The 11,906-nt window shown below is 37.2% G+C and overlaps 1 protein-coding gene across 6 annotated transcripts in view; it reads right to left on the reverse strand.

Moving 5' to 3' along the window:
- The window catches only part of HEATR5B (HEAT repeat containing 5B), a 49,659-nt gene that overhangs the window by 32,721 nt on the left and 5,032 nt on the right, over positions 1–11,906 (reverse strand). For all 6 annotated transcript variants that reach the window (XM_048937699.1, XM_048937696.1, XM_048937694.1 and 3 more), the window contains 11 exons: positions 11,143–11,292; positions 10,471–10,642; positions 9,934–10,091; positions 8,749–8,998; positions 6,725–6,880; positions 6,187–6,437; positions 5,118–5,229; positions 3,556–3,708; positions 3,172–3,271; positions 2,285–2,394; positions 1,634–1,797 (listed from right to left, as the gene is read on the reverse strand). In XM_048937699.1, the coding sequence (XP_048793656.1) occupies positions 1,634–1,797; positions 2,285–2,394; positions 3,172–3,271; positions 3,556–3,708; positions 5,118–5,229; positions 6,187–6,437; positions 6,725–6,880; positions 8,749–8,998; positions 9,934–10,091; positions 10,471–10,642; positions 11,143–11,292 (1,776 nt within the window). The remainder of the gene's footprint in view (positions 1–1,633; positions 1,798–2,284; positions 2,395–3,171; positions 3,272–3,555; positions 3,709–5,117; positions 5,230–6,186; positions 6,438–6,724; positions 6,881–8,748; positions 8,999–9,933; positions 10,092–10,470; positions 10,643–11,142; positions 11,293–11,906) is intronic.

Genomic DNA, 11,906 nt, shown 5'->3' on the forward strand with positions numbered 1-11,906 from the left:
AGTGGTAAACCAAAGACATACGCAGTCGCTAAGAATAGAAAACTGCATTACAAATAATTAAAAGCAACTGCAGCATCCCCAGGCACGCATAGATTAGCATTTACAGAGCCAGTTAAATCCCTGACAGAGCACTTAACAGCTGGATAAGTGCACAAACTATGACTCCCATAAGACACAGAAATTAGAGAAAGGCATGTAATGTCTGGTACCAGCAGCAGCTTCTGAAACATAACTACAAACTGACTTTTCAGAAAAAAAAAATAAAATTCATTCATTGTGAGTACTGAGTTACAACACAGCATACTAATAAGTCAGTTTTGGTTGTAATGATTCTCTATCTAGGAAAGTTCTGAAATAGTATTAGAATTGCTTATGTCTATCATCATGAAAATACTTCCTAACCATCATTCCTTCAGAAACACAGTCATTTATTTCCTTGAAAGAAATGCTTACTTTCACAACTTATCTCATCATGACACGAAGTTTGACTCTAGTAAGTCTATATTCTTAAAAGGCTAGAAAACAAGAGTCAATTTGGTATTGTTAAAAAAAAAAAAAGTGACCAAGTACATGATGCTCCTGTGACTCACTGGAGGTTTTCATTTCCACCAGGAGTGATACTATTCAACAAGCTAGGGAAACAAAAGGAAGAAGGATGTGGAGGGACTTCCCCAGAAAGCTCTGCTGATTGAATAGTGCACTGAAGTCTAGTCTATGACTACCACAGCAAAGGAAGAAAGTTTAGAAAAAGCCTTCCTTTACTTTGACATGCTGATTTTTCTCTAAAAACCCAGTTTGCCCTCCATTTTTCACACTTAATATCAGTCTTGGCTTTTTGATCTGTTCTATCAGTACAGCTTCCTCCTAAGAAACCTTGCCATTATTAAACAAGCTGTGGTAGAAGGGAGATTTTCAGTTCCCTTCCTTATTCCAGGAATTTTCTGAGAAGGTGAGCTAAAGTTCTTACTACGGTACGGCTCAGCCAATGCTCAGAACAGTTATTTGTCCACAGAAAATGATAAACTAATCAATGAATTGTTTCCAAAGCTCCATTTGCCTTCAAGGAGCATATGTAAAAAAAGGTAATTGCATCTGTGTTAGGAGCTGATCTGAAAAACTTCATCCAGTCCCATAACAACTTTTGCTTCCTGTTTTTTTTAAATCCTGTGTTTCAAAGATGTGCCTTGTCTAGAAGCGTAGCAAATTCCTTATAATGCCAACATCACTGCGTTAACTCAAATTAAATATGTGGTTTCATGCTGCACCTTTAAGAAGTTGCATCTTGTTTTTCCTCAACATCACTTGCAATGCTGGCACTTTGATAGCAATTTTCTTACAAAACAATTTAAATAGAACGTAAGCTGTTTTCAAAAAATGTATGAGAATAATAACTAAAGAGATTTTTAAGAGTTGTTTCTTTAAAGAAACTAGTTTGAATGACTAACCAAGGACATCCAAATTGCATAAATGTTATGGCCACCTCATCTGCAAGCAGTTTTATCAAAAGATTGTGCAGTGCACGGAAAGACTTCAACTTGGCAAACCTCTGAAGGATGCCCAGAAAAAAGGAGCAAAACTCCATAAACCAGAGAGATATCGCAGATAACTCCTTACTGTCCTGCTTCCTTATTACCTGGTCTTCAATTGACTTATGATCAGTCTCCTGAAGCCAAGAGCCAAGTAGAACACTGTCGTCATAATGACAAAGAGACCTCAGGAGCGACGTGGTTGTATTAGCAGAGTTGTCTGTCAAAGTAAATTCTGCTACCAACTCCCTAAGAAGCGCATTAAATGAACCTAGAACACATTAAAATAATTGTTACTTCTTAACCAAAACATTTCAGCTACAGATCAGAAGCTCCAAATGAAAGCAAGTGCCATTATCTCAATTCCACAAGTAGTGAACGGACAGAAGTCTGACAACACTACTGCTGAGAGAAAGAACCCAAGCCTCTGTATTTTAAGTAATGATGGAAAACACTGCAAAACATGGAGAATGTGATCTCCATACCTCTCAATCCTACAAACAAAACCAGAACTTACATACTCAGTGTTAGCCTGACACACTGCAATATCTGTACTTCCTGTTTAAACTGACAAGACGACATATAGAAAATGTGCAACAGTGCAAGACTTTTGCAGATTTTATTTCACACTTGGTATCTGCATCAGAAGCAAGCACCAAAAAGACATCAAGAGAAGTAAAAAACAAACAAAAAAACACCACAACATACAGAATGCAATTTTTACTTTAATAATAATCATCAAAAAAAACAACCCATACCTTCATATGTCTTTGGAGGTAATAAAGCCAGTATATCATAAAGTCTTAAACGGACCATAGCTGCACTAGCTTTCAGATGAGCTCCATGGGCTTTAATTACTGATGGAATGCTACAGGATCAAGAGAAGAAAAAAAGAGACAGCCAGAAATACTGTAGTTACTGACAAAAATATTTCAGATTTCTTTTCACATGATCTGTCCCTATTCAAAACAAGAAAATAGCGTTTGGAGATCCACAGTGAGCAGCACTACTTAAGTAACTTCAGATATTTAGATTTTTTTTTTAAGTGGTCAAGGGTTTTTTAAAACTTATTTGAACTGCTACTTAAACAAAAGCACAAAATATGACCCAAAACTGTGTTTTATTCTTTTATGCTGTGAACTGTTAGAAGTTTTTCACCAACACATTTTGAAAAAGGATAGTTTACTGATTCACATCTGGTAGTACACCAGTATCAGAGCTTTCTCATCTCTTGCACAAGGATAAACAAACCATGAAGTCAAAAAAACTCACTGAAAATTCAAGACATGGTTAACAAAAAGTTATTCCAGTAAGCCTTTCAGCCCATGCCATGGAATCACATAGTTTAAGAAAGCTGAAGACTGTAGTACTACAGTTCACACGTTCACAAAAAAGTGTTTTCCCCCAGTGTGAACAAGCAGCAACAGTACAGTAATAAGTTAAAATCTGAGAACATGAATTAGAACAAATTAGTTATGGTATTCCAGCTCCAGGAAAAATGTGAACAAAGAGCAAGAACACCCACAGATTAGAAGAGCAAGTTGCTCTCAGTAGTAACAACTTTATCATCAAACAAACACCTCTTAATCTCAACTGTGTTTCTAGAAATCATAGAACAAGATCTTAAAAAAAGCTTTTTACTTACTGTGACATCATTGTCATGGCACATTCTATAGGTGTCATCAACTTCCTGATCACATCCTCAGTAAGGAGCTCAGGACAGTGAGCAACAAAACTTCTCATGGCTGGTAACAAAGTAGTTAAGAGTTTTACTCCCAAAAGAAATGCAGTGCATTTCTTTCAAATCAGATCAACATACAGATCTTGCAAGAATATAAACAAAGCAGCAACTAAAAATATTTATTCAAAGACCATGTGACACATTCATAAGACTACATACCTAAAACAGGCCACTGGTGAAACTCTGACTCATTTTCAATGAAAGAAGGCAAACTATGAGAGTTTTCTGTATAATATTTGGGATTCTGTTTTACTGCCCAGTTATAGTTTTGAAATTTGAAATTCTTACCACACAGAGCCCCAGCGCGGCCTTCCAGAGTTACTTGCCAGGTAAAAGAATCTCCTCTTGCCTTTTCTGCCTCTAACTCCTTCAGAGATCGTGGGAACACATTTCTCCACAGCAGCAACATCTTTGGTAGATGATAACGAACAACAGAAGGACCTACACGAAAACAAAGTGACAGTTTAATAAAAGCATTCATTATACAACGTATGCAAAATCTGCCATTAAGCTTTTTGCTCTCTTAATTGCTATTTCCTCTTACTCCACTTTTTTTTTTTTAATTTAACCTATTTCTCTCCCTAAGTAAATTCCCTTTCTTCCTCATTGTTCTCATTTGTACGTTGAAAGTGCTGCAAGTAAAATCACAAAGATTAAGTGCTTGTTGATATTTGTACCAAAACTAGGGAATAGCCAATTCCATACCTTGAATCCTGTAAGACGTAAACACTAATGCTTGTTTTTCATCCTAACTTCAAATTTTATTTTTATACTAGTATTTTGAAGGCAAGCTCTTCAGTCCATCTTATCTTATTCATATGATAGAAAAATAAACGATAGATACTGACTAGGAAACTAGTTCTACCATCAGGTTTACAGAAAGCTGAAAAAGATTTAGATAACCCAATGAAAGTGCATTAAAAATGTACTGGAGAAGGACAATCAGAATAGTGGTACATTGTCAGAAAAAATTTGGCAAAAATGAGATGATTTGAGGAATAGAAAACACAAATGGTGTTCGCTGACAGACCAAAATACTGAGGAATTAAAATGTTTATTACATTTTTCAGAATTTTAAAAAAAGATAATTGATTCAAATGTCAAGAGTACTTATAAGCTCTCCAAATAGTGCCTCAGATATTTCTGTGATGGCATATACATGAACAATCACATGTTGAATCACTGAATGGCTAGGGTTGGAAGGGACCATAAAGCCCAACTAGTTTCAACCCTCGTGCCAAAGGCAGGGCTGCCACCCACTGGATCAGGCTGCCCAGAGCCCAATCCAGCATGGCCTTGGATGACTCCAGGGAAGGGGCATCCATAGCTTCTCTGAGCAGCCTGTGCCAGTGCCTCACCATCACAAACAGAAGTTTGATTGTAGTTTTCTTGTTGCTGTTCATGTTTTTGTTTTGCTGTTGTTGTTTTAAAGCCAACTGAATAGCTTTTAAAGTATCATTGTTCCATCACTCCTAATCAGTATTGTTGCTTGTCCAGAGACACACTTGGAGAAGAAATAAACTGCAAATAAAACAGCTTGTGGCACAGAATTTTCCATTTTCATAAAATAACTAAATGCTGGGTTTAAAAAAAAATTCTTTTAATATTTGTTTCTTTTAATTTTTTTTTTTGTTTTATTTTGAGGAACAACACCTTCTGCTATCCTTCAGCTTACTCCAATATTTTGCTTTTCCCCACCATTAACATCACAGCTGAAATAAATGAACTAAGGCTTCGTTTCCTGTGGTATCCATACAGTACTGATGATCTGTAAAGACTACTTGCTACAGTGGATAATCAAAAATGTTGGATAAACATTAAAATCCAATAAAACAACTACTTTTACCAACCTAAAGTCATAAGTGCCCCAAGTAAAAGCCATCCAGCTTGAGTCCTTTGCAAGGAAAGCCTGCTGTTCTGTGCAGCAGTTCGTAACAGATCCTCAGCAATACTAACCACCATCTGCAATAATAAAAAAAAAGATTTAAAAAAATATAAATTACCACACTACTACAAATCCTCTTACTGAATATATGTAAAATAAACATGCTCAAATATTTAAACTGATCTTCCATAAAGAACAGATTACATTTCATGCAATTAGCCTTATGCACACAAAAATACAAGCAGCAATATTAATTAATAATTACTGAAGAAAAAATGTCAAACAATGTAAGCCTGAAAGAGAGAGAGGAACAAACAGCTGGTAGATATTGCAACTTAAGTGCTATGAGGGCTGTTCCAAAAGTAATGCCTCTTATTTTATTATGTTAGCCTACAACATCAGAGGTGGATTTTGGTGGTACGACAATAGAGGCTGAACCTTCCCACCAATATTGCATTACATTCTGTTGTCATGTCACAGATGGCAGCAGAGGAGCAGACTGACAGAATGGCATCTGACACTGGATTGCTTATAAACAAAAGGGGTGGCATTGAATTCTTCCATGCAGGAAAAAATGGCACCCTCTGACAGTCACTGACGCTTGCTGAATGCTCATGAAGATCAAACAGTAGATGTGAACACAGTGAGGTGGTGGATGGAGCATCCCAGCAGTGGCAACAGTGGGTCCCCTCTGCTGGTTTAGATTTCTACAAGTGCAGAATGCAGGCTCTTGATCATTGCTGGCAAAAATGCATGACTAATGATGGTGAGAGTCTATAGTGAGAGACAGTGTTTTTAGCGGAGAATTTGCTCTATCAAACAGTGTTACTGTGCTCTTCGTATTTGTTGTAATTTCTATGAAGGCATTACTTTCGGAGTAACAAACGTGCAAACAAGGCCTTCAACCAATGCTCATGCTGGGTACAAGTTCAATTTCAACAATCCTTTTACTTTGTCACACATTTTGCAAAGCAATTACTTCTTGAAAAAAATACATATTTTAGTTTATTCACAAACAAACCTCATTATCTCACCTTTCCTTTTGCATGAGGAATACCTAAGGGACACTGATGCACACCACCTAATAAAGCAGCCATTGCAAAACTGTAGCCACTAACAGCTTCGGGGGAGGTCTTCAGATTGTTGAGTCTTTCTGCACATCTATCTAAAAATGGAGTCAACTGAAAAGGCAATGCCACAGCTACACACCGCAAGCACCACGCAGCAGCAAGTCGAGCAGCCATGCTGGGATGAAGAAGAACTGATGTTACTGTCTCCAACAGACCTACATAAAAAAAGAATTTAAAGTTTTAAAATTACAACATGCTTCTTAGGAAGTTGAGATTTGAATTGAGTCAGTATTAGAGACAACATGAAAGTTTAAAGTGTCAGAAATGAAGTACTCGGATTTCATAACTTTGCCTTACTCCTTAAGAAAAAAGAGAAAAGTGTTAATAACACTATGCAGTTAAATCAATTTTCTTTCTTACACATTAATTATTTTAACAGATTGTGATCATATTTCATATTCATCGCTCTAATATCTCAATCAGTGCAAGCTTATCCACATACCAATAGAGGGTTCTTGAATAAGAGGAGATGCGGTAGCATTCAGACTCTGCACCAGGCTGCCCAGTTCTTGGAGAGCACACACCATTACATGCTGGCTTGCAGCCACGTCAGCAGCTCCTGCTTTATTTTCACTGTTAGCATCATTCACTACTGCCTCTGCAGAAGAGAAAGAAGCATCCTGCTTAGGACCATTTGAGGGAGTCACATACAAAGATTACAGCATACACAAAATAGAAAGGAACAATTTAGTTTTGGCATCATCCCTAAATATTAAAATAAAACCACAAATCTGCTTACAGTGAACATGTTCTGAAGAAAAATACATTACACAGCTACCAGTCAAACAGTCATCCAAAGACCACATAAAACAGGCACCCAAAAGTTACTGTGGATGGCACTAAGAGATAGGTTTAATAATGTAACACAGCAAAAATAAGTATACACACACAGTATGTATGAACTGCATTTATGTATACACCTACAGATGAAGGAACTAAGAACGCAGTCTTGATATATCTAAGTTCTACATGCATAAACACAAAATAAAACTGTAAAAACAAAACAAAACAACACCCAGACTTGTTTTTAATAATTAGCCACAACCCTCAATCACCATAAATTTATCCAGTTATCCAATTAATTCTACAGGTTCCATTTTTTGTTTTCCATCTAACACAGTGTCTCAGGAAGAGTAGGGTAAAGGATAAAAGGATACCTGGAGGGGTAAGGAAGCTGCAACAATCATGTTAAAGAAAATGAACTTGAGTATCAGCTTAAAATTACACAGCTAATGCAGTACAAATTCAACGAACTATCCTCCTTAGGTAAAAGGAACAAATCATTACCAAATGAAAATCCATCTAATAATTTATATATACACACACACACCTGTGTATGTGTGTATATATATAAAATCGCAGAGTTTGATAACAAGAATTATCAAAGAATCAGAATTCCTATATATATATTCCTATTACATATATATATATATATACATACATACATATATATTTTTATATACTTCATATATATGAAGCAGCTCATCCCATCATTCAAAAACATAATGGAATTTCCAAGTTTGACAAGCAGGTGGCAGAAGGAGAAATTGCTGTAACCACTGCATCTCAGAAATTGAATTTCTTACATTTTTACCTAGAACTAAAAGGGTTCTGATTGTAATCACAGAATCACAGAATCACAGAATCACAGAATCACAGAATCACAGAATCACCCGGGTTGGAAGGGACCTCAAGGATCATGTAGTTCCAACCCCCCTGCCTAGCAGGGCCACCTAACATACACATAAGCAATCAGCATTATATAAGCATAAGTAATAAGCATTGAAGTTTCAACTAAACTCAAATATAACTCCCCTATGAAAAAACGGTTATGAGAAAAACCTGGAAAAGCTTCAAAGAAAACTGCATTTCTACACAGTAAAACATTAATTTAAAATCAAATTAGATGGTGGCATTAAAAAAAATGAAATAAAGAAAAGAAGCACTCCTTCACTTGTTTAACCAATATACTGCTGTGCAATTCCATCTCCCTTTTCCAAACTCCATCTCAAACTGACTATTTTCTAAGAAACAAATGCCAACATTTTTAAATGCCAGTCCTCTTACGTATTCAAGAGTCCACATTTATCTTCTTAAATATCTGTCTTTGGATTACATCTTTATTTGCCACCAGTAAAATTCAACCGGATCTCACGATGCGTACTGGAAGGACAGCTACAAGGGCACTATCTGCTCTTCAGCTGTGCAACTTTCAGTATAACCTATCCTAAGATTGATTGCAGAAACACACTTTTTCCCCCCCACTTAGCAAACGCAATGTCAAAAGCCAACAGAGGTTAAAAAGCAAGCTTTACACAGTCATCCTTCAAATAGAAAGCAGTTGAATTATCTTCTACCACAGCAATAGAATTACCTCTCACGGTAGAATTAAGCATAAAAAAGGCCAATCCAGCATAAACAGCAATCAATTTCAACAGGTCTCAAATAAAGAAATATATTTCTCACCCACTGCCTTCATCTGTTTACCAATGGCTTGGCATATATCTTTAGCAGCTGCAATCTGTGCTTTCTCCCCCAATAAGCTGCCCACTGTTGCTCTCAGGATGAAGGACACACATCTTCGAGAGTACACTGCCTCCACGTGGGTCTGAGTTGCACGAGGATGGGACACCAGGTCAAGTACGTGGGACAAAAATGTAGCAAAGTTGCGCTCCAACCACTGACCTCCTAATGTTGTAACAAAGACAACATAGGCCTGCAAATTCAGAAGTTATATACAGATTCAATTAAAACAGTAAGAAAAGACTATTTGGTCACTGCAGAGTAATGACTGCAGTACATGCATACTGCACGATGGCAGCAATAACAGCTAGTTACATGCAACCTGGATCAGGCTATACAAGATGAATTTAGCCAGTATCTGCCCATGCTGAACTGCTCCCAGCACCAAGGGTAGCTCTCTCTTACTGCTACTGCTAATTATTAATATTAGTTATTTAGTAAAATCAGTAATAGCTATTACTGCTAAAAAAAAATATCTACAACAATAACTAAATATCAGCAACAACACGAACACATTCTGGTTGAAGACTGTGCATTTTACCTAATGCACCTGTAAAAGACTGGGGAAAAGAGAAAAAAAAATAATTATTTCACAAGATATCCTTAGATCAAAAAATCTGCCTTCTGACAAGTTTCTGCAGCAGAAATATGTCAGAGTGGGAAGGCTTGGATTTGATTTGCTATCTTTCTCTACTAGACAAATGGTGCTTTCATATTCACGAGATTTCATCTATTCAAGAAAGACACATGGAGAGAAGAAACACAGTTTAACAAGTTAGGGCTGCAAACTACTCATCAGAGAGATGAGAGATCCAGCACACAAAAGGGCAGAAGCATGTTAGGATACTAATTTCTGAAATCTTTTTTAATCCCACCCAAGACACTCTGATCAAATAAGCCTTTTCTAGCATGTATTTTAATCTATAGTTACATCAGTAATAAAATATAACTTAGGTGAATGACACTGCTCATACATTTCACCAAACAGGTGAATCAAATTAGCCTTGCAAGTTACTATAAGCAAAAAAACACCAGAAGAATATATTCTCCTCCTAAAAGTGTTACAGTGTACAAATGTTACTTAATTTGAGGGAGAAAAAAAACCCAACAGCACAGATTATCACAAACCTGAGTAACACCAACTCTCACTTCCCTATTGACAGATCCTCCCACTTTAAGCATCTCTCCACCACTCTTTAGGAAACCAGACCCTCCTCGCAGAAATCCTGTGGCCATGAGTTCCAAGACCTCCTCAAGAGTAGCCCTCTTCACATTCTGTCGCATCACTTTTGCCAAGAGAAAAGCAAACGTTTAATCCTAAAGTTCCGAGCAACACAAGTAATTATCTCAAAAATCAGAATTATCAATTCAGAGTTGTCTTGACACACAGATCCAGCCTACATTTCAGTTAACTGCTTTGTTTTGCATTTACAAAACAAGTTATTTTTCCCAAATGATTTTTGACCATTTCCTCTTTTTTTTTTGCATGGCTACAAGAGGGAATCTGAGTGCGCAACCTCTTTTTAAACTTGGAGTTTAAAAAACAAACAAAAAAAAACAAACAGATCAACTACAGGTGTTCAAGTACTGGAACAAAACATCGTATTATGCAACATAGTATGGAAGGTGTAATTTGTTTGGGAATGTAATTCAGGAGGATTGTACCTGTTGCTTGTTTTGGTATCAGTGCTGTAGCCATGACAGTTCCCAAAAGCTTTGACACTGCAACCCGCACACCATAGTTTGAGTTTTCCAGAGCTTTAAAGCACAGCGTAGCAACATTTTCCAGCTCAGCTGTCCACATAAACACTGCTTCATTTTGCAATTCCAGCAGACACTGAAGGGGGAAAAAGATAACAACAACAAAAAAAAACTTGCTGAGAACCAACAGAGACTATTCTTCTAAGTCCTTCTTAGTTTCAGTGCAATTGTCAGGTTTATTCAATAAACATTTTGTATGAGTATCAGAGTTCACTATAAAAGTTACGTAAGAATAAACTATTAGAAGAATTCAGGAACAGGTTAGCACACAAATAAAAAGTATAAGAAAAACAGAACAAAAGAACCCTGTTACTTAAAACCTCTCCCACTGAGAACCACAGTTAATTTACTTTATCTCCTTATTTACTTATGAAGTGAGGAAGTCAATACTATTGTACTTCAGCATACACAAAGTAGCAAGTCAAGCATTAGAGCCTTTGATGTAAACTAGCAAGGACTTACCTTTCCCAAATAACAATCGAGTTTCCCATTACAAGCAACAGGTGAAAGCTTAAACACAGGCACTTCACAGTCACAGCACAAAGACTTTCTAGAAGCACGTAGAAACACACCCACCTTGGCCACTGCACATCGCACAGCCATAGATCTGTCTGTCAGCAGAGACCGGGCATTCTTGTAAATATCACGGTGACAAGAAGCTGCTGCTCCTCCAAGTCCATTTAAGACCTTCTGTAAACTCATCAGGATTTCACTGCGGCCCTGAGACTGCACACATGAAGAGGTGTTTATGCAGAAATGCAGACGCAGTGCTTATATCCAAGTACCAGGTGCACACCTCTGCATTTTCATTTCCGTGCACGCGTATACTTGTGAAAATGGGTAACAGTTCACTGAAGTCACATACAACCACTATCTGGCTGGTTGCAGATGGCAGTAAACATTAGAATTGGTTTTGGTAAAATGGCATCTACTGTCACATAAATCAGAAAGAGTGCCAGCAGTTCAACAAATGGCAAAAGTTGCTGCTGTCCTTCCCCCAACTGCTGCAGCCTCATGTTAGAAAAACAAGAACTAAATAGAAGCAGCTAAGCTAAATAGAAGCAGCTAAAAAGAACGTATGAGACAACGTGACGCCCAAGTAGTCAAGTTTCATGCTACACCCACACACAGGGTATTGCTGAGAACAAGCACTCTTTGGGCAGAACACAGAGCTACTGTTACACTCAGCACTGATGTAAGTCTCTGCTTTAAGTCCAGCACTGGAATTATAAATGTTTATTACTCACAGAGAGTAAGCATATATGCAGGAAGAGTCAAGATCTACGCAGTCGGCACCTTGTCATTTATTTCAAAAGAAACCAAGCTATTTCAGTCCTGTC

This window comes from Lagopus muta, chromosome 2, assembly GCF_023343835.1.
Source record: "Lagopus muta isolate bLagMut1 chromosome 2, bLagMut1 primary, whole genome shotgun sequence".
Classification (NCBI taxonomy): domain Eukaryota; kingdom Metazoa; phylum Chordata; class Aves; order Galliformes; family Phasianidae; genus Lagopus; species Lagopus muta.